Source organism: Epinephelus lanceolatus, chromosome 20 (assembly GCF_041903045.1).
Source record: "Epinephelus lanceolatus isolate andai-2023 chromosome 20, ASM4190304v1, whole genome shotgun sequence".
NCBI lineage: Eukaryota > Metazoa > Chordata > Actinopteri > Perciformes > Serranidae > Epinephelus > Epinephelus lanceolatus.
The window spans coordinates 28285713-28313682 of NC_135753.1; the positions used below are offsets into that span (position 1 = coordinate 28285713).

The following is a 27970-nucleotide window of genomic DNA, read 5'->3' on the forward strand; positions in this document are numbered from 1 at the left end:
TATCTTTGACAGACGCCATCTTTTACATGTTATTGTCAGAGAGGCAGACAGTCAGCCTGAAGTATATTCAAACAGTATTTCATTCATATGTCGCTTGTACCGAGTTTTTAAATCTCACAGAAAAACCTAAAAATTTAGTTTACAAAATGTAAATAATAATTTAATGTCATGTTGTGTCATAAAGTCTTCACATTATTCTTGTTGAATAGTTTTAGATAAGGCTTTCCACAATGGATCCTGTCTCTATTTTCTTCTGTCTGCCAAGTTTTCACCTGAAGTTACAAAGTGTGATTGATACTCAGCACATGTAGAGAACACTGCCCCCCCCTCCAAATCTAAGCTTGTCACAGACATGTCCATGTTCAGAAGTGGCAGTTAGGGACCTATGAACATATTGTGGGACTGCCAGTGTGAACATATCGTGCTTCAAAGACACAAAGTCATTGATCGTTGTCGGCAGGGTTTGAACCTGCGCGGGGAGACCCCAATGGATTTCAAGTCCATCGCCTTAACCACTCGGCCACGACAACTGGCACATTGTTCTTTCAGTGAGGACCTTCCTTGTACATTTTATGTCTGGTGGAAAAAATGTTAGTGATTGATTTCCTGCCTTAAATTTTGATTTATTAATTATTCAATAATCCTGGACTTTTCCAGTGTTTGTGGGTATGGATATTTAAATGGTAAAGGGTATTTAAGATGGCCACTTTCTGTCACGTATCAGAAGTCTGAGGAAGAGCCACATGGCTCGAAATGTTCCTCTGCATTAAAATCCCTGTAACAGGAGCTACTTGGTGTGTGGACTTATTTGTTTTTTACTTAGACAGACTCCATCTTTCACATGTTATTGTCAGAGAGGCAGACAGTCAGTCTGAAGTATATTCAAAAAGTAGTATTAAGTAGTAAAAAGTTTTTCATTTATATGTAACTTGTACCGAATTTTACCGAGAAACTTGAAGGTGATCTATCAGTGTACTGCCAGTGTAAACTTCTTGTGCTTCAAAGACACAAAGTTTTTGATCATTGTCGGCAGGGTTTAAACCTGTGCGGGAGGACCCTAATGGATTTCAAGTCCATCGCCTTAACCACTCGGCCACGACAACTGCTGGAAGAAATGTTAATGATTGTTTTCCTGCCTTAAATTTTGATTTGTTAATTATTCAGTAATTCTGGACTTTTCCAGTGTTTGTGGGTATGGATATTTAAATGGCGAAGGGTATTTAAGATGGCCACTTTCTGTCACATATCAGAAGTCTGAGGAAGAGCCACATGGCTTGAAATGTCCCTCTGCGTTAAAATCCCTCTAAACAGGAGCCTACTTGTTGTGTGGACTTAATTGTTTTTTACTTAGACAGATACCATCTTTCACATGTTATTGTCAGAGAGGCAGACAGTCTGAAGTATATTCAATTAGTATTTCATTCATATGTCACTTGTACCCCCCTCCAAATCTAAACCTATGCTTAACACAGACACGTCCATATTAAGGAGTGAAACTATGAACATATTCTGGGACTGCCAGTGTGAACATATCATGTGCTATACTTCAAAGTCACAAACTTATTGTTCGTTGTCGGCAGGGTTTGAACCTGCGCGGGGAGACCCCAATGGATTTCAAGTCCATCGCCTTAACCACTCGGCCACGACAACTCACACATTGTTCTTTCAATGAGAACCCTCCTCGTAGCTTTATTTAATAATTGTTTTTAAACTGGAATCATTTTGATGTAATTTGTTTTTTATTTCTGGGTGTAATATTCCAATGAATCTACTGTTTTTAAAGATGGCGTCTGTGCCATCTCTATACTTTTATTTACATGACATTTAAAATCAAATGCTGGAAAGGTCCAGAATAACGACTCAAAATCTCAGCCAAAAAAACAACCATTGACATTTCTTCCACTGGACATAAAATGTACATGGAAGGTTCTCATTGGATGAAAGATGTGTGAGTTGTCGTGGCCGAGTGGTTAAGGCGATGGACTTGAAATCCATTGGGGTCTCCCCACGCAGGTTCAAACCCTGCCGACAACGATCAATGACTTTGTCTCTTTAAATCATGACATCTTCACACTGGCAGAACACTGACAGTGAGTGCTGTTTCGAGCCACACGGTTCTTCCTCAGACTTCTGATCCACAACAAAGAGCCACCATCTTATATACCCATAGTGCTGCCTGAGCCAGTCATGTGACATGCTACACCTGTAGCTCATAGTCATAATAAAGATGTATCTTTGACAGATGCCATCTTTTACATGTTATTGTCAGAGAGGCAGACAGTCAGCCTGAAGTATATTCAAACAGTATTTCATTCATATGTCGCTTGTACCGAGTTTTTAAATCTCACAGAAAAACCTAAAAATTTAGTTTACAAAATGTAAATAATAATTTAATGTCATGTTGTGTCATAAAGTCTTCACATTATTCTTGTTGAATAGTTTTAGATAAGGCTTTCCACAATGGATCCTGTCTCTATTTTCTTCTGTCTGCCAAGTTTTCACCTGAAGTTACAAAGTGTGATTGATACTCAGCACATGTAGAGAACACTGCCCCCCCCTCCAAATCTAAGCTTGTCACAGACATGTCCATGTTCAGAAGTGGCAGTTAGGGACCTATGAACATATTGTGGGACTGCCAGTGTGAACATATCGTGCTTCAAAGACACAAAGTCATTGATCGTTGTCGGCAGGGTTTGAACCTGCGCGGGGAGACCCCAATGGATTTCAAGTCCATCGCCTTAACCACTCGGCCACGACAACTGGCACATTGTTCTTTCAGTGAGGACCTTCCTTGTACATTTTATGTCTGGTGGAAAAAATGTTAGTGATTGATTTCCTGCCTTAAATTTTGATTTATTAATTATTCAATAATTCTGGACTTTTCCAGTGTTTGTGGGTATGGATATTTAAATGGTAAAGGGTATTTAAGATGGCCACTTTCTGTCACGTATCAGAAGTCTGAGGAAGAGCCACATGGCTCGAAATGTTCCTCTGCATTAAAATCCCTGTAACAGGAGCTACTTGGTGTGTGGACTTATTTGTTTTTTACTTAGACAGACTCCATCTTTCACATGTTATTGTCAGAGAGGCAGACAGTCAGTCTGAAGTATATTCAAAAAGTAGTATTAAGTAGTAAAAAGTTTTTCATTTATATGTAACTTGTACCGAATTTTACCGAGAAACTTGAAGGTGATCTATCAGTGTACTGCCAGTGTAAACTTCTTGTGCTTCAAAGACACAAAGTTTTTGATCATTGTCGGCAGGGTTTAAACCTGTGCGGGAGGACCCTAATGGATTTCAAGTCCATCGCCTTAACCACTCGGCCACGACAACTGCTGGAAGAAATGTTAATGATTGTTTTCCTGCCTTAAATTTTGATTTGTTAATTATTCAGTAATTCTGGACTTTTCCAGTGTTTGTGGGTATGGATATTTAAATGGCGAAGGGTATTTAAGATGGCCACTTTCTGTCACATATCAGAAGTCTGAGGAAGAGCCACATGGCTTGAAATGTCCCTCTGCGTTAAAATCCCTCTAAACAGGAGCTACTTGTTGTGTGGACTTAATTGTTTTTTACTTAGACAGATACCATCTTTCACATGTTATTGTCAGAGAGGCAGACAGTCTGAAGTATATTCAATTAGTATTTCATTCATATGTCACTTGTACCCCCCTCCAAATCTAAACCTATGCTTAACACAGACACGTCCATATTAAGGAGTGAAACTATGAACATATTCTGGGACTGCCAGTGTGAACATATCATGTGCTATGCTTCAAAGTCACAAACTTATTGTTCGTTGTCGGCAGGGTTTGAACCTGCGCGGGGAGACCCCAATGGATTTCAAGTCCATCGCCTTAACCACTCGGCCACGACAACTCACACATTGTTCTTTCAATGAGAACCCTCCTCGTAGCTTTATTTAATAATTGTTTTTAAACTGGAATCATTTTGATGTAATTTGTTTTTTATTTCTGGGTGTAATATTCCAATGAATCTACTGTTTTTAAAGATGGCGTCTGTGCCATCTCTATACTTTTATTTACATGACATTTAAAATCAAATGCTGGAAAGGTCCAGAATAACGACTCAAAATCTCAGCCAAAAAAACAACCATTGACATTTCTTCCACTGGACATAAAATGTACATGGAAGGTTCTCATTGGATGAAAGATGTGTGAGTTGTCGTGGCCGAGTGGTTAAGGCGATGGACTTGAAATCCATTGGGGTCTCCCCGCGCAGGTTCAAACCCTGCCGACAACGATCAGTGACTTTGTCTCTTTAAATCATGACATCTTCACACTGGCAGAACACTGTTTCGAGTGGCCGAGTGCTGTTTCGAGCCACACAGTTCTTCCTCAGGCTTCTGATCCACGACAAAGAGCCGCCATCTTAAATACCCATAGTGCTGCCTGAGCCAGTCATGTGACATGCTACACCTGTAGCTCATAGTCATAATAAAGATGTATCTTTGACAGACGCCATCTTTTACATGTTATTGTCAGAGAGGCAGACAGTCAGCCTGAAGTATATTCAAACGGTATTTCATTCATATGTCGCTTGTACCGAGTTTTTAAATCTCACAGAAAAACCTAAAAATTTAGTTTACAAAATGTAAATAATAATTTAATGTCATGTTGTGTCATAAAGTCTTCACATTATTCTTGCTGAATAGTTTTAGATAAGGCTTTCCACAATGGGTCCTGTCTCTATTTTCTTCTGTCTGCCAAGTTTTTACCTGAAGTTACAAAGTGTGATTGATACTCAGCACATGTAGAGAACACTAGGCTTGGGACTGCTGCTTGACAAGCTTGGGAATCTAAGCTTGTCACAGACATGTCCATGTTCAGAAGTGGCAGTTAGGGACCTATGAACATATTGTGGGACTGTCAGTGTGAACATATCGTGCTTCAAAGATACAAAGTCATTGATCGTTGTCGGCAGGGTTTGAACCTGCGCGGGGAGACCCCAATGGATTTCAAGTCCATCGCCTTAACCACTCGGCCACGACAACTGGCACATTGTTCTTTCAGTGAGGACCTTCCTTGTACATTTTATGTCTGTTGGAAGAAATGTTAATGATTAATTTCCTGCCTTAAATTTTGATTTATTAATTATTCAATAATTCTGGACTTTTCCAGTGTTTGTGGGTATGGATATTTAAATGGTGAAGGGTATTTAAGATGGCCACTTTCTGTCACGTATCAGAAGTCTGAGGAAGAGCCACATGGCTCGAAATGTTCCTCTGCGTTAAAATCCCTCTAAACAGGAGCTACTTGTTGTGTGGACTTATTTGTTTTTCACTTTGACAGACTCCATCTTTCACATGTTATTGTCAGAGAGGCAGACAGTCAGTCTGAAGTATATTCAAACAGTATTTCATTCATATGTCACTTGTACCGAGTTTTTAAATCTCACAGAAAAACCTAAAAATTTAGTTTACAAAATGTAAATAATAATTTAATGTCATGTTGTGTCATAAAGTCTTCACATTATTCTTGCTGGATAGTTTTAGATAAGGCTTTCCACATTGGGTCCTGTCTCTATTTTCTTCTGTCTGCCAAGTTTTCACCTGAAGTTACAAAGTGTGATTGATACTCAGCACATGTAGAGAACACTGCCCCCCCCTCCAAATCTAAGCTTGTCACAGACATGTCCATGTTCAGAAGTGGCAGTTAGGGACCTATGAACATATTGTGTGACTGCCAGTGTGAACATATCGTGCTTCAAAGACACAAAGTCATTGATCGTTGTCGGCAGGGTTTGAACCTGCGTGGGGAGACCCCAATGGATTTCAAGTCCATCGCCTTAACCACTCGGCCACGACAACTGGCACATATTACTCTTTAAATGAGAGTCTACCTTGTAGATGTATTTAATTTTCTACAATTGTTTTAAAACTGAAAAAAATGGTTTTATTTGATTTATTTATAGGTGTAATATTACGATAAATTTTATGTCTGCTGGAAGAAATGTTCATGATTGTTTTCCTGCCTTAAATTTTGATTTGTTAATTATTCAATAATTCTGGACTTTTCCAGTGTTTGTGTGGGTATGGATATTTAAAAGGCAAAGTCATTGATCGTTGTCGGCAGGGTTTGAACCTGCGTGGGGAGACCCCAATGGATTTCAAATCCATCGCCTTAACCACTCGGCCACGACAACTCACACACCATTCATTCAATAATTTTGCACCTTTCCAGCATTTTATTTCAAATGTCATGTAAATAAAAATATAGAGATGGGATAGACACAATCTTTAAAAACAGTACAAAAGACAAACACATCCCAACATCTAATGGATTAGACCAAAGAAACGTCTGTCAAACTAAAAAACAAATAAGTCTGCACACCAAGTAGCTCCTGTTTAGGATCTTAAATATATTAGTTTTCACCTGAAGTTACAATGTGTGTTTGTATTGATACTCAGCACATGTGGAGAACACTGATTATACACTGAGTTTTGTGAGGGGGACATGTCTCCTACAACTCCAACTCCCCAAATCTAAACCAATGCTTGACACAGACATGTCCATATTAAGTGGTGAAGTTAAAGCTGAACTAGAAGATGTCATGATTTAAAGACACAATCCTACTGATCGTTGTCGGCAGGGTTTGAACCTGCGCGGGGAGACCCCAATGGATTTCAAGTCCATCGCCTTAACCACTCGGCCACGACAACTGGCACATCTGTCTTTCAGTGAGAGTCTTCCTCGTAGAAGTATTTAATTTTTCTAAAATTCTTTCAAAACTGAAACAATGTTGATGATATTTGATTTATTTTCAGGTGTAATATTCCAATAAATGGTACATCTGAGGCTGAGGAGCTGCGCTTCCACACTTCTTTTGCCATTTGTGCCTCCAGGTGTGTTTTTGGTGAGTTCCTCTACATGCTTGGCACAGGGGAGAAGTTTCTGTGCAATCTGCAGTGTCACCACTAGAGATTGCTAAATCCTATACACTGGACCTTTAAGTGACATTCTCAGGGCACCATGCAGAGGCGGAGCGCCCTAGGCAGCTACTTTACATGTTAAGATTCCAGACATCTCCAGATTCCAGAAGTGGCCATTGGTGTCAGCTAGCCCAGTCTGTCTTTGTCTGTGGATATAGACACAGGAAAGAAGTTGTGACGAGCGTAAGACAGCTAAGAATGAGAATCTAAACACAGGTATGTTGTTGGTATGTTCCACCCCGAGGTTAGAGCAGTGCTCTAAATATGAGGTGGAGAGTTGAGGAAGTTGGAGTGCAGGGACAAGATGGTGCATAGGTCATCATACTTTCCACATTATCACCTACAGAGAGAATGCGCAGTTTCCCTGAAGCACTTGAAAACACTCTTGACCTTTATTTGCTTAAGTTATAAATTCAAGACCAACAGCGCTGGGCTTAGCACCTTGATATTTACATCACGACAGCTTGAAATATCTTGTGCGATTGAATGAATGCACTCTTACTTTTACCTACAACATGCGCAAGTGTGGCAAAAAAATGAATAAATAATTGCTGCTATGCTACTAGGGTGACTCTGGGATGTCAGACTGAAATATCTCTAACTATTGGATGGATTACCATATAAGATTTTGTACAGAGAGTCATGAGTTGCAAACAATGAGTCTTATTGATGTTGTTGATGTCATGATCCTGGGTTTTGGTTTCATATTCTGTTATCTTGTGGACTTTGTCTCTGAGTTTTCTGTTTGTGTTCCTTGTTTCATGAGCTCATGTTCAATCTGCTTCCTGTTTTATTTTGTAGGTTCTCTCATCATGTGTCATGTCTAGTTTTACTTCCTGTCTTTGTGTGTTTTCCCGCCTGTTTTCTGTCACACCTGTCTCGTTAAGTCTTGCCTGTTCTGTATTAGTCTTGTTTGCTCCACCCTTGTTGTCAGCCAATCCCTGTTTCACTCCTCTTGCCCTTGTCTTCCTACTCCAGGGGCCTGTATCACGAAGCAGGATTAATGTCTTAGCGAGGTAACTTCAGGGTTAACCCTGGGTTTTCGGTCTCACGAAGCCGGTTCAGTTCTTACCGGGGTAGATCACCATGGTAACTTACTCTGAACGGCTATCCTGCTCCGGAGCAGGGTAAGTTCAGGGTTGAATCTGATCTTATAAAAAGCACCACCCACTGGCCAATCAGCTGTTCGGAAAAAAATGACTCCGCTGACAGAAATGACGGGAAGTTTAATTCATTTGATTGATTTTGATTTGAAAGTTTATTTTGAACATTAAAAAAGAAAAGAAAGCAACAACAACAGACAATGAAAAGACTGTTCAAAAAGGAGTGGAAAGAAGTCGAAATGTCATAAGAAAGAAACTGATCATTTGCGGACACTTAATAGCACCATTAATTAGTGCCAACATTTTTGTTTTGTTGGAGGAAATGATCCCTGTTAAAGATAATGGGCCTAACTGACAGCTTTGCTGCTGGAAATGTGGAAAGTAGCCTATCATGTCTACACTTCATGGTGTTTGAGGGATTTTCCTTTTTGTTTTTTAAAGAGGGAGACTAGGTATATTTTTGCACAGCTGTTAATTTCTAACACAGCTCAATATCAGGATGATTTTATTCAGACTATCAATTTGATGTTGATATGATTTAATTGTGGCGTCAGCTTTAAGCTTTATTGTAGCATATATAACGTTATGACAAAGAAGACCAATTTATCAGACGCAGTGATGTTAGACGATAATTGTAATACACGCACTTCATCTGCGCAGCATTGATTTCATGGGATTCAAGGGTGTGATCAGTGTCAGATGTACAGGTACAGGTACTGTAGCTACTTGAACCAGTGATGAGTAATTTAACCTACACATCATTTTATTTGCTACCTTGTTTTGTCTTGATTTTTCCCTCTCTCCTCCTCTATTTCTTCTTTCCTTACCTGTTTTTTTTTTCTTCTCTATTATGTGATTTCATTGATGTTTTGACGGGGGAATTTCTTTGATAAGCTTTTAGTGGCTTCTAACCTCTCCAGCACTTTTATTTTTTTAATCTTGTAAATTTTATACTGTCTGTTTTTAACAATATGTGCAAATAAACTAATCTAAACTAAAACTAAACATTATTCATCCCGTTATGCGTTGCCACGCATGTTTCCTCCTCCTGCAGCTGCCACGGTGTTGGCCTTTTCTGTAATTTTACTTTTCTCCTCCTCATATTTTAGTAGAATTAATCTCTGATCCTCACGAGAAATACTTTTTTCCCCCTCACATACGGCGCTCTGTGAGGACAATCTGTGAGGACGCTCAGTGACGCTGCGCTTCTCTCATGATTGTGATTGGTCCGCTGCATGCACGTTCACGGCTCTTGATAAAGCAACCCTGGGTTGAGTTACCGAGTTGATATCCAGCGTTGTGATACCGATTATCCTGATTGCCATTGTTAGGGTTAGTCAACCCAGGACAGGTCTGGGTACCCCAGGAAAGGTTGATCTCGCTTCGTGATACAGGCCCCAGCTGTGTCTTGTCCTTGTGATTAGTCTTCTGTGTATTTATACCTGTGTGTTTCCCTTTGTCAGTCTGTCTGTATACCTTCTGCGTCTGTCTGTGTTCATCATTCCTGCCATAATCATGTATCCATCCCTGGTCTTTGTGTCTTTTCCTGTTTGGTTTTAGTTTGGATTTTTGATCTGCCTGCCTTTATTTGGAAGTCCTTCATCAGCTACATTAAAGCTCACCTTTTGTTGAAAACAAACTGCCTGTTAAATCTGCATTTGGGTGCTCTCCTGAACTGAAACCATAACAGTTGATCATCTGATTTTCCTTTAGAGCCACCATGAGGTTGACATTAGTTTTGTGTGAACCATCCCCACAGCTGTTGAATCGATCACCATGAAATGTGAACTGTTCATCTGCTGTCTCAATCAGATCAAAATGCCAATTAGCAAAGCTTAGCATATTAATTAGCAAAACTAAGAGGATGAACACTGCATACATAAACCTGCTTGACACCTGGGACCGGTTGGCCAAAACACCTTAAAATTTCTCCTTAAGTATGACACCCTAGGCTTAATTTCTCCTCTGCTGAGGGACTTACACAGTTGCACAGAATCCCTTAAGAGGTTTCCTTAGTTAAGGAAAAACTTTGACTCAATTACTGCATTGAAAGAGATTTTACACCAGTACTAGTTTCCATGGAGATTGATTGTTTGCTTTCATCTCATAAAGTTGGCTTATAGTAAGATAGTGGAGGAAATGGCAGAAGAAAAGAAGACGAGAAAACCATACTGGTTACCCTAAACCCAGTCATGGTGCAGTTAAGACGGAGTCAGAGGTACCTTAAGTTTTTTTAATTTCTATTTACCTTGCTTTGGTTGTGAAGGTCTTTTGTGCAACGCTCTAAAAATAAGACCAAGACAAGAAAAAAAACAAATACTTAAGTGAACATTTTCTGGAAACCTAGGGTGTTTTATGCAACTTATTTAATTTGAGGGAAACCTTAACTAAAATTTTAACTTAAGGTGTTTCGTTCAACCAGCCCCTGACAATTCCAGCTTACCTGTTCTGATTTTATATCCGTGCAACCCCCATCCCTATCAACTGCACTGCTTTCTCCAGCCCACCTTTAGACAAACCCGCGGGGGTCAGAGAGGAGCAGTTAAGGGTCCAGCCTGGAGCTCCCAGCTATCCAACATCACCGTCTCTCTCTTCTCTGCCACCCAGTTTCAACGCATCAACATGTACCACTCTATAGACTGTCTGATTAACCAGTCACAAAAGGTGTGGTCCTATTTGCTGAAAGGTTGCTAACATGTGGTAGACATATCAGGCATCCAACATAAAGAATGGCAAGAGGATGTCAGAGGCCAACTCTTCATACGACAGCTGAGAATGGGATTGGGGCGTATTTAGACTGCTCAGGGTTAGGGCCTGAGGTGTGGGGCCTCAAGTGTTGACAGAGTCTTGTTATGCAATGCAGAGGTCTTGGAGGAGTACATGTCATCTCCAGTTATGTTTGAGACATATTTTCACCTTGTAGACAGCTTTACACTCTGCATGGTGCAGACGAGCTGTGTGACGGAAGTCACTTAGGAATTTAAACAACTTCCTCAGTTTCCAAATAATTCCAAATATTAAAAGAAGTTGATTTTTTACGATGTGCTAAACATCCCCTTTCTTCTTTATTGCTGGACAATAAATGCGCAGTGTTTATGTTAAGGGGAGTCTCTGAGTTCAAGAACAAAACAGCAGCAATAACTCAAGACACCTGACCTCAGAGCTGTTGACAGTTTGTTTCCCCTCTGAGGCCAAATGAAGAAGACTGAAAATGCTTCTGTCGATTAGTGCAAAGATCTTGGAGGAGCTCAACACTTTGCAAGGATCCTCCTCCCACATTATCACCTAATAGACAGTACACTTTCCTTGTGTAACTTGAACTCGTATGACACTTGTCGGGATCAATTTGACCTTAGCTCTAAATTCTGTCTTCTGTCTTGCCTCCAGTATTTTAATCATATATCAGAAAATCCACCTTTTTCAGGAATTTGACAGCAAAGACATCCACAATGGTAAAGCCACTCCTGAGAGGGCCAAACAACAACGCTTTCACTTGAGCTCAGTAGAAGAAATCCCCAAACAATTTCACAGGTTTATCTTTGTCTTCAAGGGTAAATGGAAGGAAACGATGCCAGGCCAGCAAGAAGGAGTGTGGAGTTACAGTATGAAGTAGCAGCAGGTGCCAGTATATAGGGTGATGACCTTGCCTTGCTGAACAACAGCTGCAACCATGATGATGTTCATACTCATCTTTCATTGTTGTTTCTCCTCTCAATGGCACAGACAAAAGAAACAAAAAAACACAAGAAAAATATAAGAAATTTCTCAAAATGCCATTTCAGTGATTAAAGCAGGGGTATGCAATTAAAATTCAAAGAGGCCCAGATACTAAAACTTCCTCCAAATGAAGTTGTGAACATCATAATGTCTAATTGCATCCTATGAAATAAAACCATGTAGACCTATTGAACTTGTATGGTCACTTGTATGGAAAATAAATACTGGTAGCTATCTTTAACATAAATAAAATCAATACTAGCACAACGCCTAAATTTTAATAAAAGTAAAAAAGACAGAATATACTACATAAAATGCCTCCTTAAGAGAAAATGCAAAGAGAGCTTTGAGCATCCCCTTATTCATTTATTTATTTATCTATTATCTTCACCAGGGATTGTGTGTTTGGTTCTGCACATGCTTGCCTGTCTACAGCTAATCTTGCATATTACTGGACCAATCAGCCTAATATTTTTGTGCACATTTATGATTGCATGCTCAAGGACCTCTCGTGGTTGCAGTGATACACAGTTTAAAATCCTGTGAAATCCTGACTCCTCACTTTTGGGGCGGTAAGTTTTCCGGAAGTCGGCTCGGCTAAAAACGACAAGCCTTAAATTGTCTGTTGCAACTCAAAAAATGTTTGTAAAACTGCCATCGTACATAGCTGATTTCCCGACCCAGAAACTCTCATGTTGTTCAGGCCAGGTATGTTCAGACTACAGGAACAAAAACATGAGCTGTCAGAGCTGAGTGGCTCTCCTCTCAGGTCTGTCTGGTTCTTAATGCTGGTTACCATAATAGCTAAGTTAACATTAGCGTTTAGCAAATGCCTGGAAGCGTATATCCAATCAAGTGCAGAGAAGGCACGAGTCTTCCTGCAAGGCATACACTGATCCATCCAACAGGAGTGGTGACAATTCACGCAAAACAATTAATACCAACCTCAAGGTAGGCCTAAAGGAAAAGTCAGAGGATCAGCCAAGATGCATGGTCTGCAAATCATGACTCTCTGTATAAAATTTCACAGCAATCCATCCAACAGATGTTGTGTTACATCAGTCTGAGATACAGCCACACTAGTAGCATGGCTATATTTTTTTTTTCAGTTGAGCCTCTAACAAAACTCAGTCTTAATACTGTTCATATTGGAGAAGGGTGACTCACAGCTGTAAGTTGATCCAAACATAGTCAAGATGTGTAGTGCTACTTGGTTAGACCACGGAACATAGACACTGTTTCTGTTGCCAGAAAGTATCAGAATCAGCTGCTTAATGCTCCATGTTGTCCTCTTCTCGTGTCTCTCTTACCTTCAAACACAGTAGACAATCGATTTGACTGGCACAATTAAGTGTCGCCATTGCCCTATTAGGTAGTTTAGCTAGCACAGGTCCACACCATGGTCCGCCATTTGGTGATAACTGATTTAGAGGGTCCATTTTACAAATCATTGGTTCATGGTGCAAGCACACAGGAAGGAGGAAACAGGGTGGGAATAAAGGGGACATTTTCAGCAGCTGACCACCAAACACCTCTTTTCTCTTGGTTGAAGAATTTTCTAATAGACCTCCAAAGCTTCTCACCAAGAGAAAACCATGGAAGACACAGTGCTGTTTTATAATAGCAGTTTCATATTTGGTATTGTCCGGGGTGTGCGAGTGTGAGACAGAGCAAGTAAGTGTGAGGGTGTGAGTCTGAGTTTGATATAATGTGTCACTGTGCCTTTGTAATCTGTCTCAGTGTGCCAGAGACATTTGTAGTGGCTTTGTGGATGTCATGTGTCTGAGCTGAAGGACAAAACCAAGGAAACAATGTGCCATAAACACCTTGTGGTCCCCTTTGGTTTGTTTTGAAGACAATGAGTTGGAGACCTTCAGACTGACTTTGGACTCACCTGAACCTCTAACCACTAACCTACATCTAAAACTCACCAATTAACATGTTATATGTTGTTTGTTTAAGACATACAAGCTGTGTTGCCCTGTTTCCAGTCTTCATGATAAGCTAAATTAATTGGTTGCTTCCTGTATTGGTTCATATGTAGCATATAAACATAAACATGATAGATCTACACCTCGCTCTCAGGAAGAAAGCAGATAAGCCGATATCCCAAAATGTGTGACTAGTCTTTCAAACATGCTTCTTTTAGTATAAACAATAAAAGAAAAAAAAACTACTACTGTTAACCACCTGCTGTATATGTCTAAATCTAAACTTCAACAATAGAGCAGAGCCCCTTCTGCATATAAGAAAGCTCATGAAGCTCCATCAAGTGTTGACAGCAGAAGGACACAGGACAGCTGGGAATGACAGCCTTAGCACCACCCTTAATGTGCTGAGGAATGGTACGCTGGGCGCAAACAACCAACTGTCAAGACTGCGTGAAGGTCTGAAGTGGAAAGTGTGAAGTTGTTAAAGTCAGAAGGGCTCGTGTGCATCTTGAGAAGGTCTTCAGGTGGCCCACTCAGTAAATATGTGATTTAAGCATCTGCTGTGCTAACATGTGAGTTATTACAGGCATTGGCCCGTTGTCATAATTGATGTGTACGTAAGAGAGGCGATAAGTGCTCTGAATGGCCCATATGTATCTTTTTACAGTATGGAGGCTATAACCTTTGAACAGGCAGCTGCCATACTTGATCTTTTATTATAGATGGAGGTGGTCAGCTGATGTCCACTGGGAGGCAAACAAGGACCAGGAGATGGAATCCAACTCAGAAATTCACAAGTTTATCTTTGTCCTCCAGGACAAGAGGCAGACAATACCACAGTCTATAGACAGTGCACATTTCAGTAGTGACAGACCAACAGGTGCAGTGGTCTTTGTTTAAAAAACTAATACAATAAAAATATGATTTTTAATGAATTTAAAATGCTTAATGAAACTCATGTAATTAATATTATCACAAAAAAAAACCTATTTTCCCTTGTGTTAGCAGACAAGAATAGATCCACAAACATTGTTCAATAAATAAAATATAATGAAAATAACATCATACACTTTTATTTATCAGCTTAAATATAATATACTTTTATAATTTACTTGCTTTTCAGTCACTTGAAGGACAAAACAAAAATAGATGCTGGTCTCCTAGTCACCTTAGGAATTTCAGTTCACCGGCCAATGGTTATTGTGGGTTATTGTTGTCCACACCTTTATCTCCAAATACAGATCTCCCTTTTTTTTGATAAGCGTCCTTTGTTTTCCTTCTCTTTCCTAATAGGGTGGTTGGGTGTCGAGGCTCTGCCTCCTGGATGAATATAAAGAGGGGTTCGGAGGACAGGAGTAAGGACGGGAACACAGCACCTGCAGGTAAGTATACACACATTTTACATATGACTTAACCATCACATCACAAATTGAATACAAAATCTTACATTTTTGTTATTTACAATTATTTTTTGTTGTTTTGTTTTTTTCCTAGAGACACAACACACTCAATCTATCAAGGGGAGAGGAAGACAAAACAGGTAAAAAGCTCTATGCTGTTTGCTTTTCAAAACAAAATCCATATAGAAAATGAATAGACTCGGAATAACATTACTTTGCTGGTAGTTTGCAACCCTCTCTGGATCAGTGGTGCCCCCACAGGGGTGGCCAGATGGGGCCACTGACAATCTGTGGGTGGCACACCAAAACCAAAGCCATAACTGAATTTCAGGATTTTGATTATGTTGTTGAAGCATATAGGGTAGTTGAAAATTATCAGTATGAGAGTTAAGGCATCGCATACTGATATAAATAAGCTTCTTATTTTACAGTTTATGTTACTAATTATCTGATGTGCACAGACTAATACCAGTGCAGCTAACATTATGAGTTCTACAACAAGCCTCTTTTAATGTGTTGTGTATTTATACATGTTCTGTGATTCATTGCTCTTCAAATAGGCTAAGACAAATGTACAGCTTTAATTTGAAGTGAGTACATTGATTCTAAGGAACAAAACATTTACTGGGAACAAGCCTTCTCAAGTTTAGGGGAGACTTGTGGGTACCCATTGAGCTAGTTTTCATTCAGAAATCTTGAGGTGAGAGTTCAAGAGACCCCATGCCAGTTGTTCCCTTGCCAAAGACCCCACCCACTACCTCTGCTTAAAACATGAGAGCGCCACAGCCTCTTAAACACAGGTTCTCATAGTTCATAGGTAACTGCAAATGCAATAGTGCCCTGCAGATGATGACTTTTACTTTGTTGGATTTGGCATCCATAGGTAAAAAGCTAGGGAGGCTCAAGATTAGCCAATGCTATCAAGATTCGGCAAAATTCCAAAGAAAAGGTGTCAGGCAGTAGATGTTTTACACACATTTTAGTTGTTGAAATGTTACACCATATTTTTTCATTCAGTGTATAGGCTTCACATTTTTACAGTTGGAGAATGCAATAATTTATTTAGACCTGCAACACTGTTAAAATAAAATTAAAATGTTCTTGGTTCACAGCTTTCAGGATGTCAGGTGACGCCCTCATGGCAGAGTTTGGGTCTGCCGCTTCCTTCCTGAGAAAGTCAGAGAAGGAGCGTCTGGAGGCCCAAACTCGACCCTTCGACATAAAGAGGCAATGTTTTGTGCCCGACCCTGAGGTGGAGTATGTTAAAGCCACAGTCACCACCAGAGATGGCGGCAAAGTCACTGTTGAAACTGAGTTTGGAAAAGTAAATATGTCAGATATTTACAGTGATTAATGAAAGCTGTTGTGACACTGAACATATATCCCTGATTACAGTTTAAACTTAGATATTCCTTGTGGTAAATCTTTTCAGACTGTAACCCATAAGGAGGAAGACATCCACCCTCAGAACCCGCCAAAGTTTGATAAAATTGAGGACATGGCGATGTTCACCTTCCTCCATGAACCTGCCGTGTTGTTTAACCTCAAAGAGCGTTACGCAGCATGGATGATCTACGTGAGTAATGAACACAAATACACAGATCGTTCCACTGTATGAAATCTTCAGTCCAATAAAGACAGACTTGTGTCTTTGTCTGCAGACCTACTCAGGGCTGTTCTGTGTGACTGTCAACCCCTACAAGTGGCTGCCAGTGTACGATCAGGCGGTGGTCAACGCCTACAGAGGAAAGAAGAGGAGTGAAGCTCCTCCTCACATCTACTCCATCTCTGACAACGCCTACCAGTACATGCTGGCAGGTATGTTCAGCTCTTTGTATGTATGTCATCTCTTATCTGATCTCTGACACTATCCATACATTTAAAGATAACTGACCAGTCTTAACTCTTACAGACAGAGAAAACCAGTCCATCCTTATCACGTAAGTGTTTCATAAAAGTCACATCTGATTCCAATTTGAAGAGTTGAGTTTATATTTTGTTTTTTAACATGTTCAGTTCACATGTTGGTTTTCATTGGCAGTGGAGAATCTGGTGCAGGAAAGACTGTGAACACCAAGAGAGTCATCCAATACTTTGCCAGCATTGCAGCTGTTTCTGGCAAGAAGGATGCTGCTCAGGAGAAAAAGGTTGGTTTAATAGTACATATTAGGATAAGCATAATAAATGACATTTTCTGGCCCTAATTTTCCATCTATTACATTTACAGGGCACCCTGGAGGATCAAATCATCCAGGCCAACCCTGCTCTGGAGGCCTTCGGAAATGCCAAGACCATCAGAAATGACAACTCCTCCAGATTTGTGAGTTTTTTTAATTACTTGTTTTATTAAAGATGCACTTCCTGACTTTGATGTTGTGCCCAAAAGCGCCTCAAACCCAAATTTCCTCCTAGGCCACTCTTAATGCTTCAATATCAACACAGCTGACAGTTGAATTTCAGCATACAACGTGATTTTGCCATGTAGGATACGCTACCTATTTAGCAAGCTAACTCACTAAGCCTGCAGTAGCTTACAGGGTTTTTGTTCAGGGTTACTGAGGATTTTGTTTAATTGTACTAAATTCAATTTTGAGAGCTAGCTTACCTTTGAAGAAGCACAAAGGAATTTTGAAAGAAGCACAGGAGCAGCACACTGATGATGTCAGAGCGCTGTGATTGGTTGACTGCAGTGTTGGTCGTGGAGTGCAGTGATGGATGTTGATCCAGGGGCATATCCTACTTGACAAAATCATGTCATGTGAGTTTCAGCAGGGAGTTTAGAGGAAGTAAGAGGATTTTGGTAGCCTGGTTCCAGACCATAGACCCCGCCCACTCAACTGAGTAGGCTTGCATCTCTGGTCTGGCATACTGCAATGAATTTGCAATTTATCTCGTCCAAACGATGGAAGGACCAATGAACGCCGGGGATGGGGGCGGGTCTAGCGATTAGCCAATCAGCGCCACGCTGATGTCAAGCTGTGCGCCGGTGGGTAACTGGTGAGGATAGCAACAATGGTGACCGCTACAGATCCTACAGACCACATTAACGATGCTATCAAGGTATTTTGCCACTACTCACGTTAATGGAGGACAAAATTAAGGAAGCTGCTAAACTGGATTTAACGGCGATGCAGCTGGGCGTGCACGACGACGGAGACATTTTAAACGGGCAATGCTCGCTTGTTTTCGGCACCCCTAATGCATGGATACTAATGACGTCAGATTCTGGGTGAGTCGTTGATCTCTACTGATTGGTTAGGGAAAAATCAAATTCCCTTCCCCTTGTAAATCGCCTTCAATGGAGGCGATGTCAGACTGAAGGGTTTGGGAGCTTCAGTCTGACACTCAGGCTAGGATTTTGGGGCACTTTAACAAAATCTGGGACTTTATCTTTAAGTAACATTTTTAATGGTTTAGTTTAATTGTCATTTTCTTCTTTTCTCCCAGGGTAAATTTATTCGAATCCACTTTGGTGTCAGTGGAAAGTTGGCTTCTGCTGACATTGAGACATGTAAGCAGATTGTGACATAAACATCTCCACTGTGCAGTACACCACCCTGGGAGAATGTGGACTGTAACACATCATCTCATTGTAATTTTTGTCAGATCTGCTGGAGAAATCCCGCGTCACTTATCAGCTCAAGGCTGAAAGAGACTACCACATCTTCTACCAGATCCTGTCCCAGCAGAAACCTGAGCTGTTGGGTGAGTGCTAGTGAAACATAGAATATATCTGACCCTAAAGAAACCCCACATGAATACTGACTGAATTTTTTTTTTTCTTTGACAGAAATGCTGCTAATCACCAACAACCCATATGACTACTCCTACATCTCCCAAGGAGAGACAACCGTAGCCTCCATTAATGATGCAGAGGAGCTGATGGCTACTGATGTAAGTGAAACACAGTACTCGTTAAAATCTCCACACATTAAGTTTCACGCTAACTCAGCTGTCTTCTTTGTTGTTTAAGGAAGCATTTGATGTCCTGGGCTTCACCCAAGAGGAGAAGAATGGCATCTACAAGCTGACTGGTGCCATTATGCATTATGGGAACATGAAGTTCAAACAGAAGCAGAGGGAAGAGCAAGCAGAGCCTGACGGCACAGAGGGTAAAAAACAGTTTATTCTCTTGAAACAAAAGCACCAATTCATGTATTTTTGACACAAGACAATGTAATAAATGCTTCACAAAACTGATTTCAGATACAGACAAAGTTGCGTATCTGATGGGCTTGAACTCTGCTGACCTCATCAAGGGCCTGTGTCACCCCAGAGTGAAAGTAGGCAATGAGTGGGTCACCAAAGGTCAAAATGTGCAGCAAGTAAGTTAAAATTGCCGCCCCTATACCGAAATCCATCAGGAGTTTAAAGAATAATAAACAATAAAGTGAGCTTAAATTCTAATGTCATTGATTTTATGCAAATATCCAGGTGAACTACTCTATCGGTGCACTGGCCAAGTCAGTGTATGAGAAAATGTTCTTGTGGATGGTGGTGAGAATCAACCAGTCTCTGGATACCAAGCAACCTCGCCAGTACTTCATCGGTGTGCTAGATATTGCTGGATTTGAGATCTTTGATGTGAGTGTAAAAGGTTTAATGGACATGTGTGACCACGAAATATACTGTCTCTTACTCCTCTTTTCGATTGCTCCTCCTAGTTCAACACTTTTGAGCAACTGTGCATCAACTATACGAATGAGAAGCTACAGCAGTTCTTCAACCACCACATGTTTGTGCTGGAACAAGAAGAGTACAAGAAAGAGGGCATTGTGTGGGAGTTCATTGACTTTGGTATGGACTTGGCGGCCTGCATTGAACTCATTGAAAAGGTTGGTGCAGATTTAAATTTGAATTCAGGATTCATGTAACAAACAAAAGCTATTCTTTATGAGAGATTTGCATTTAATTAGTTCTAATCGATTCCTTCCTTCAGCCCATGGGCATCATGTCCATCCTCGAAGAGGAGTGCATGTTCCCCAAAGCCAGTGACGCAACATTTAAAGCCAAACTGTATGACAACCATCTGGGTAAAAGTCCCAACTTCCAAAAGCCCAGGGTTGTTAAGGGGAAAGCAGAAGCTCATTTCTCCCTGGTTCACTACGCTGGTACTGTTGATTATAATATCAGTAACTGGCTGGTGAAGAACAAGGACCCACTGAATGAGACTGTGGTTGGACTATATCAGAAGTCCAACCTGAAGTTACTGGCTGTCCTTTTTGCTGGGTATGCTGGTGCAGATTCAGGTAAGAGATCTTTGACCACACTGGTTATTCATCTTTGAAATGTCCAGAATATCAATGGGGAAGAAAATAACAATGACACTTTTATATCTACAACATTCATACGGCCCAAGATGCTGGAGGCAAGGGAAAGGGAGGAAAGAAGAAAGGGTCTTCCTTCCAGACTGTGTCTGCACTGCACAGGGTAAAATATGAATGAGATTTGGTATATGTCCTAAGCTTGGCATATGAAACCTGTTGATTTACATTGTCTTCATTTACAGGAGAACTTGAACAAACTGATGACCAATCTCAGGTCAACTCACCCACACTTTGTACGCTGCATCATCCCCAATGAGACCAAGACTCCTGGGGCAATGGAGAATCCTCTTGTCATGCACCAGCTACGCTGTAACGGTGTGCTGGAAGGCATCAGGATCTGCAGGAAGGGATTCCCCAACAGGGTCCAGTATGGAGACTTCAAGCAGAGGCAAGACAAGCAATGTTTATTTACTCTTGTTTATTTACTCTAGTCTTGCAATGCACTTGGACACACCAGAAGTAATGTAACCTGGGGTTAGCACGGGATGTTTGGGTCTTTCAACATCAAACACTCGTCATCCACCAATCAGGCTGGGATTGATCAGGCCCCAACTTGTTTCCCAGAAGTGTGTGAGATCCATCAGTCTTGATCGAAGCCATCCTGATGCCTTTTCTGTGGCATCAGTGATGTTCCTGATGGCTCTCTTCCTGTGCATCCTGTGTGCCAGAGCTGAGGATGTGTGCCCATCAAGTCTGGCTGCAAAGGCTTCACTGGCCAGTCCCTATGCAGGCTCTTGAAGCTCTTTGGCCAAGGACCGAAGCCTGTCCAATCCTTTGTCCAGTCCTTAGAGGATAGTCAATTACAGCAGAGGAACCTGCCTCGCTGCTTTAGACAGTTGGAACCATGTCTGTCCTGAATGCTGTTATTGGTATCTGGGAACTTCAACACCAACTTTGCCTGCATCAAATTTCGGCTTCCAGTGCATTGGCAAGAAGCCCATGATGATGATCCTGAGTGCTGCCGCATGTTCTCCCCTTACCTTACAGAACTAGTATCATTCCTTGTATGGTAGAGTGATAATCCCTGTGCAACTGTCATCTGCTGTTCCCCTCAGCACCTAGTAAACCAATTAGATCAGGAACTTGATATGGAGTGGCTAAGCTTGTGATATGTTCTTTATTTGCCATTTTAATTTGTTGTGCAAATTCATTCAATACTTATAACAATGTTATGGCTGAATCATTTCAGGTATCGCATCCTGAACCCTAATGCTATCCCTGAGGGACAGTTCATTGACAATAAGAAAGCAGCAGAAAAACTTTTGGGCTCTTTGGACATTGACCATGAACAGTATAAACTGGGACACACAAAGGTTGGTTCTGTTTACAAAGAGTATGGTTCAATGTTGGAGTAAATAATTGTGCCGGAGAGAGGTTACAAAATAACTGTCTATATCAGGTGTTCTTCAAAGCTGGTCTGCTGGGTGTTCTTGAGGAGATGAGAGACGATCGTCTTGCTCTCATCATCACTGGAATTCAAGCGAGGTCTAGAGGACTGCTCGCCAGAGTTGAGTTCCAGAAAATTGTTGAGCGCAGGTTGGTGCTTTACTTTTAACATTTACTGGCAAGGTACAAGGTACAGAAAAAAAAGCTTACTGATGTTGTCTACAGGGATGCCTTACTGGTGATCCAGTGGAATGTGCGTGCCTTCATGGGGGTCAAGAATTGGCCCTGGATGAAGATGTACTTCAAGATCAAACCTTTGCTGAAATCAGCTGAGACTGAGAAGGAGATGGCAAACATGAAGGAGGAGTTTCTGAAGCTTAAAGAGGCTTATGCTAAATCTGAGGCCCGCAGGAAAGAACTGGAGGAAAAAATGGTCAGCATTCTCCAAGAGAAGAATGATCTGCAACTCAACATTCAAACTGTAAGATCAGACATTCAGTTTACATAAAAAACTTACAGCAAAGTACCTCCAAAAATGTAATGAATAACATCATCTGTTAAATCCACTGTCTGCAGGAACAAGACAATCTTGCAGATGCTGAGGAGCGCTGTGAGGGTCTGATCAAGAGTAAGATCCAGCTCGAGGCCAAATCCAAAGAGCTATCAGAGAGACTAGAAGATGAAGAGGAGTTGAACGCAGAGCTGACTGCCAAGAAAAGAAAGCTGGAGGACGAGTGTTCAGAACTCAAGAAGGACATCGATGATCTGGAGCTGAGTCTGGCTAAAGTGGAAAAGGAAAAGCACGCCACTGAGAACAAGGTAACAAAATATTTTAACTAGTTTTGAAAGAATATATTTTGACCAGGTAACTAGTACTAACCTGATGAAAATTTAGGTTAAAAACCTGTCTGAAGAGATGGCAGCTTTGGATGAAATCATTGCTAAGCTGACTAAAGAGAAGAAAGCTCTTCAGGAGTCCCATCAGCAAACACTGGACGACCTGCAGAGTGAGGAGGACAAAGTCAACTCCCTGACAAAGGCCAAAATTAAGCTGGAACAGCAAGTCGATGACGTAAGTACAAATTTGCAACTAAATTTCTAAAAGTTCTGGAGACACAATTTATGGATTAAATGTTTGGACTGTGTTGTCTGTTAGCTTGAAGGATCACTGGAGCAAGAGAAGAAAGTGAGGATGGATCTGGAAAGAGCCAAGAGAAAACTGGAAGGGGACTTAAAGTTAACCCAAGAAAATCTGATGGATCTGGAGAATGACAAGCAGCAGCTGGAAGAAAAACTCAAAAAGTAAAACCAACCTTTACAACCACAAACATGAGACACATTGTGTGACAACAGCTGATTACTAACATGAACAACTGTGTCATTAAATATAGGAAAGATTTTGAAATCAGCCAGCATCTAAGTAAGATTGAGGATGAACAGGCCATGTCTGCTCAACTCCAGAAGAAACTGAAGGAGCTACAGGTAATTGCACAAACAGGTTTTCTTTTGTTATCATCTCTTTATTATTTTCATTTTGTGAATACCTTCTCAAAGTTTTTAATCATCTGATGAATTTCATCAAGGCTCGCATTGAAGAGCTGGAGGAAGAACTGGAAGCGGAGCGAGCTGCTCGAGCCAAAGTGGAGAAACAGAGGGCTGACTTGGCCAGAGAGCTGGAGGAGATCAGCGAGAGGCTGGAGGAGGCCGGAGGAGCCACTGCTGCCCAGATCGAGATGAACAAGAAGAGGGAGGCTGAGTTTCAGAGAATGCGCAGAGACCTTGAAGAGGCCACTCTACAGCATGAAGCCACTGCTGCTGCACTCAGAAAGAAGAATGCAGACAGCGTGGCTGACCTGGGAGAACAGCTTGACAACCTGCAAAGAGTCAAGCAGAAGCTGGAGAAAGAAAAGAGCGAGCTCAGGCTGGAGCTGGATGATGTGGTGTCCAACATGGAGCAGATTACCAAAGCTAAAGTAAGACAAACATATCAAGTCTTCATTGAATGCATTCTAAGTTAATAGTTTGAAATTCTGTGAGATATGCTGTATTTGGAGAGCAAGATAGTATTGTGCTCAAGGACTGTCTCTATCATTTAAATTCTATGACTTGCATATTAATATAAAAATAATTTGTCTTAGACCAACCTGGAGAAAATGTGTCGCTCTCTGGAGGATCAAATGCATGAATACAAGACGAAGTCGGAAGAAGGCCAACGTACCATCAATGACTTCACAATGCAAAAAGCAAAGCTCCAAACTGAAAATGGTAATCACATTAACACACATGCACATTTAAGAGGAGTTTTTACTGTCACTGATGCATACTTTTTAGCAACACTACCCAGAAGATGAGTCCATGCAGATCAAGGTGTTACAGAAACATTGGAGCTGATATGCTGGCTCTTTCTTTTACAGGTGAGCTTTCCAGGCAGCTGGAAGAAAAGGACTCACTGGTCTCTCAGCTGACCAGAGGGAAGCAGTCTTACACTCAGCAGCTTGAAGACCTTAAGAGACAGCTGGAGGAGGAAGTAAAGGTATTTCCTTAAGAACCATCTGCTTTTTAACAACAGAACCCAATGTCTGCTGGCAGAATGATTCAACCTCATTTTTTTTTATCAAAGGCAAAGAATGCACTTGCCCATGCAGTGCAGTCTGCTCGCCATGACTGTGATTTGCTGAGGGAGCAGTATGAGGAGGAACAGGAGGCCAAAGCTGAGCTCCAGCGCAGCATGTCCAAGGCAAACTCTGAGGTGGCTCAGTGGAGAACCAAGTACGAAACTGATGCTATTCAAAGAACAGAGGAGCTGGAAGAAGCAAAGTAAGGATTCAGTAAATCAGTGTTATATAGACTCATTGGAGATAGCTCCTTAATATTACCATGATGTTCTTAATATATATGTAAGGTAGTGATTTGATGCTTTTATTTCTGCTGTTAGGAAAAAGCTTGCTCAACGGTTACAGGATGCAGAAGAAGCTGTTGAAGCTGCCAATGCTAAATGTTCCTCCCTGGAGAAAACCAAACATAGGCTTCAGGGTGAGATTGAAGATCTCATGGTGGATGTGGAAAGATCTAATGCTGCTGCTGCAGCTCTGGACAAGAAACAAAGAAACTTTGACAAGGTAATGACACATGACACTCTTCCAGATAGGTATACTTTGGTACAAAATAAGCTCTGAATGTATGCATTGAGTTTGTGTATAATTTATTAACATCTTGCAATTTAATTAATAATTTGATTAGGTCCTGGCTGAGTGGAAGCAGAAGTATGAGGAGTCTCAGACTGAGCTGGAAGGAACCCAGAAAGAGGCTCGGTCTCTGAGCACTGAGCTCTTCAAACTGAAGAACTCTTATGAAGAGTCTCTGGAGCGTCTGGAGACCATGAAAAGAGAAAACAAGAATCTCCAAGGTCTGGGAAAATTTATACTTGTTTACTGACCCTGGTGTGACATGTACAATTCACACATTATAATGTATATAATGTTCTTTTGATGACAGAGGAAATTTCTGACCTGACTGAGCAACTTGGTGAGGGAGGAAAGAGCATCCACGAGCTGGAGAAGAACCGTAAACAGCTGGAGCAGGAGAAGGCTGAGATACAATCTGCTCTGGAGGAAGCTGAAGTGATCAAATGCTAAATGTTGTCTGATTTGTTGGAATTACCTTTCTGGTGCTTTGTAAGGCATACTGTGATTTGTTGTTTTCTGACAGGGTTCCCTTGAGCACGAGGAGAGTAAGATCCTCCGAGCACAGCTTGAGTTCAACCAGCTGAAGGCTGACATCGAGCGGAAGCTGGCTGAGAAGGACGAGGAGATAGAGCAGGCCAAGCGTAACCATCAGAGAGTGGTGGACACTCTGCAGAGCTCGCTGGAGGCTGAGACTCGCAGCAGAAACGAGGCTCTCAGGGTGAAAAAGAAGATGGAAGGCGATCTCAATGAGATGGAGATCCAGCTGAGCATGGCAAACAGGCAGGCGGCAGAGGCTCAGAAGCAGCTCAAGGGAATCCATGCTCACATGAAGGTACCATAGAGGCTTCTCACTGATGAAAGTTCATTCACAATCACTGAAATAAACGATGTAAAGATTTCAAAAAAACTTTCTGAATAGGATGCACAGCTCCAGCTTGATGATGCTCTCCGTGCCAACGATGATCTGAAGGAGAACATTGCCATTGTGGAGAGACGTAACAACCTGCTGCAGGCTGAACTCGATGAGCTGAGGTCTGTGGTGGAGCAGACTGAGAGAGGTCGTAAACTGGCTGAGCAGGAGCTGCTGGATGTCAGTGAGAGAGTTCAGCTGCTGCACTCTCAGGTATGTCAAATCATTATGTCATGGTATTTCAGTATGTGCATGCTGCATACTGATATCACTGAAAGTATGTGGCATAATACTATGATTCTATGCAGAACACCAGCCTGCTGAACCATAAAAAGAAGCTTGAGAGCGACACAGCTCAGCTTCAGAATGAGGTAGAGGAGGCAGTGCAGGAGTGCAGGAATGCTGAGGAGAAGGCGAAGAAGGCCATTACCGATGCCGCCATGATGGCAGAGGAGCTAAAGAAGGAGCAGGACACCAGCGCTCACCTGGAGCGTATGAAGAAAAACATGGAACAAACCATCAAAGACCTGCAGCACCGTCTGGATGAAGCTGAGCAGATAGCCATGAAAGGTGGCAAGAAGCAGATCCAGAAGCTGGAGGCTAGGGTGAGTGTTTCTAACTTCCACTGTTTCCTCATTGTGAGTGTGCAATACCGGACTCCCTGGCTTTAACAGAGTTCTAAAAGCTGCATCTGTAATTTTTTCATCTTTTCAAGGTGAGAGAGTTGGAAAATGAGGTGGACATAGAGCAAAAGAGAAGCAGCGACTCAGTGAAAGGTATCCGCAAGTACGAGAGGCGCATCAAGGAGCTCACCTACCAGGTCTGCTACAGACACAATGACTCTGTGATAAACATTCAGCAAAACGTTAAAGGTTATGCATTAACAAGCAGTACGTCCTGTGTACTTATTTCACAGACGGAGGAGGACAAAAAGAATCTGAACCGTCTGCAGGACCTGGTGGATAAGCTGCAGCTGAAAGTCAAATCATACAAGAGAACTGCAGAGGAGGCTGTAAGCAAAAATACCACACCTTCATCTACTGACACTTAGTCAATTTTCCTCTTTATGAGTCAGCTCAACTTTCCACTCTTTATAGGAGGAACAGTCCAATACAAATCTGGGCAAGCTGCGCAAGTTACAGCATGAGCTCGAGGAAGCAGAGGAGAGGGCCGACATCGCAGAGTCTCAGGTCAACAAGCTGAGAGCAAAGAGCCGTGACACTGGTGCTAAGGTCAGCAATCACTGACTGCAATGCAACTCTTACATTGTAATTACATTTTGGAAAATGATTACTGAACATTTTTTCTTTGTACAGAAAGCACTTGATGAGTGAAGAGGGAAGCCTTTATGGGATCTTCAAGGATGCTGTTTAACTGTAGTATGTTAGTTTCTTTGTTCTCCATGCAACATGAATGGAATAAAGAAAATGTGAATGCACCACTTTGTTCAGTTCATGTTCACTTTGTTCACAAGAACTGTATCACTACTGTTATGCCTCACCCTTGTGTGGCCCTCTAGGGTGAGCAAAACTCCACCACTGACCCAAAATAACCACAAAGACACCTTTCAAACAAATCTATGACATTTATTGACAAAAAACAAGCAAACAAGACGATAATAATCCCAGACTGAGAGGCAGCAGGACCAGCAGTCCCCACACCAGAGGCCTCCCTCCTTTGCTGCTGGCACAGGAGCTTTTAACGGCCTCTTCCCCGTGCCAGGTGTGGTGCACCTCATTAGGCAATGCAGCACACCTGGGCAGATCTACAATAGAGGGAAAGGGGACAGCAGCTCAGAACACAAACAGCTGTAACATGACACTACAAAGAAAAAAAGGAAAAGTAGAGGCATGCACTGAGAAGTTGTATCTGTATTAAAAGCTCATGTCGCATTTCCCTAGAATATTATCCAAACCACATGAGGGTTGCTGTTCATGTTTCGACATGAGAAGAGCGGAAGAGTTAAAACCTTTGCACTTTGTTTCTCCGAGACAACACCCTGCACTGCTGGGCTGGAGGCTTGAGCACAGCTGAGAATGGGCACCAACAAAGCAGGCTT

General features: G+C 41.5%; 1 protein-coding gene and 12 non-coding genes across 14 annotated transcripts; 3 read left to right on the forward strand and 10 right to left on the reverse strand.

Moving 5' to 3' along the window:
* Positions 1-448: 448 nt before the first annotated feature.
* trnas-uga (transfer RNA serine (anticodon UGA)) lies at positions 449-530 on the reverse strand. The gene has a single exon. It is a non-coding gene; the product is annotated as a tRNA-Ser (tRNA).
* Positions 531-1021: 491 nt separating this feature from the next.
* On the reverse strand, positions 1022-1103 carry trnas-uga (transfer RNA serine (anticodon UGA)). Its single transcript has one exon. It is a non-coding gene; the product is annotated as a tRNA-Ser (tRNA).
* Positions 1104-1568: 465 nt separating this feature from the next.
* trnas-uga (transfer RNA serine (anticodon UGA)) lies at positions 1569-1650 on the reverse strand. The gene has a single exon. It is a non-coding gene; the product is annotated as a tRNA-Ser (tRNA).
* A 302-nt stretch (positions 1651-1952) lies between these two features.
* Positions 1953-2034, forward strand: trnas-uga (transfer RNA serine (anticodon UGA)). The gene has a single exon. It is a non-coding gene; the product is annotated as a tRNA-Ser (tRNA).
* A 644-nt stretch (positions 2035-2678) lies between these two features.
* On the reverse strand, positions 2679-2760 carry trnas-uga (transfer RNA serine (anticodon UGA)). Its single transcript has one exon. It is a non-coding gene; the product is annotated as a tRNA-Ser (tRNA).
* Positions 2761-3251: 491 nt separating this feature from the next.
* Positions 3252-3333, reverse strand: trnas-uga (transfer RNA serine (anticodon UGA)). The gene has a single exon. It is a non-coding gene; the product is annotated as a tRNA-Ser (tRNA).
* Positions 3334-3797: 464 nt separating this feature from the next.
* Positions 3798-3879, reverse strand: trnas-uga (transfer RNA serine (anticodon UGA)). Its single transcript has one exon. It is a non-coding gene; the product is annotated as a tRNA-Ser (tRNA).
* A 302-nt stretch (positions 3880-4181) lies between these two features.
* Positions 4182-4263, forward strand: trnas-uga (transfer RNA serine (anticodon UGA)). Its single transcript has one exon. It is a non-coding gene; the product is annotated as a tRNA-Ser (tRNA).
* Positions 4264-4932: 669 nt separating this feature from the next.
* trnas-uga (transfer RNA serine (anticodon UGA)) lies at positions 4933-5014 on the reverse strand. The gene has a single exon. It is a non-coding gene; the product is annotated as a tRNA-Ser (tRNA).
* Positions 5015-5748: 734 nt separating this feature from the next.
* trnas-uga (transfer RNA serine (anticodon UGA)) lies at positions 5749-5830 on the reverse strand. Its single transcript has one exon. It is a non-coding gene; the product is annotated as a tRNA-Ser (tRNA).
* Positions 5831-6083: 253 nt separating this feature from the next.
* On the reverse strand, positions 6084-6165 carry trnas-uga (transfer RNA serine (anticodon UGA)). The gene has a single exon. It is a non-coding gene; the product is annotated as a tRNA-Ser (tRNA).
* A 435-nt stretch (positions 6166-6600) lies between these two features.
* On the reverse strand, positions 6601-6682 carry trnas-uga (transfer RNA serine (anticodon UGA)). Its single transcript has one exon. It is a non-coding gene; the product is annotated as a tRNA-Ser (tRNA).
* Positions 6683-15002: 8320 nt separating this feature from the next.
* LOC117264745 (myosin-6-like) lies at positions 15003-27349 on the forward strand. 2 transcript variants are annotated; one of them, XM_078162689.1, is made up of 39 exons: positions 15003-15085; positions 15198-15243; positions 16216-16427; positions 16536-16679; positions 16765-16921; positions 17016-17043; positions 17145-17250; positions 17331-17423; positions 18551-18614; positions 18710-18808; positions 18894-18997; positions 19077-19215; positions 19310-19428; positions 19538-19687; positions 19768-19938; positions 20043-20352; positions 20463-20533; positions 20613-20818; positions 21620-21743; positions 21830-21966; positions 22042-22297; positions 22393-22635; positions 22712-22888; positions 22973-23118; positions 23208-23298; positions 23400-23789; positions 23955-24081; positions 24231-24349; positions 24437-24633; positions 24752-24935; positions 25057-25222; positions 25312-25436; positions 25525-25833; positions 25921-26124; positions 26220-26516; positions 26627-26731; positions 26828-26923; positions 27009-27143; positions 27228-27349. In XM_078162689.1, exons 3-39 carry the CDS (start codon positions 16224-16226, stop codon positions 27243-27245), a joined length of 5811 nt encoding a protein of 1936 aa, XP_078018815.1. In that variant the 5' UTR covers positions 15003-15085; positions 15198-15243; positions 16216-16223; the 3' UTR covers positions 27246-27349. The 2 variants fall into 2 exon arrangements, with proteins under 2 accessions (XP_078018815.1, XP_033494847.1); XM_033638956.2 differs by having other exon boundaries at positions 26627-26923.
* Positions 27350-27970: the final 621 nt, after the last annotated feature.

Coding starts and splice junctions, on each gene's coding strand:
- LOC117264745 (XM_033638956.2), top strand. CDS start 16,224: ATGTCAGGTGACGCCCTCATGGCAGAGTTTGGGTCTGCCGCTTCCTTC. Junction 19,688..19,767: donor CTGGATTTGAGATCTTTGAT/GTGAGTGTAAAA, acceptor TGCTCCTCCTAG/TTCAACACTTTTGAGCAACT. Junction 24,082..24,230: donor AAAGCTCCAAACTGAAAATG/GTAATCACATTA, acceptor TTTCTTTTACAG/GTGAGCTTTCCAGGCAGCTG.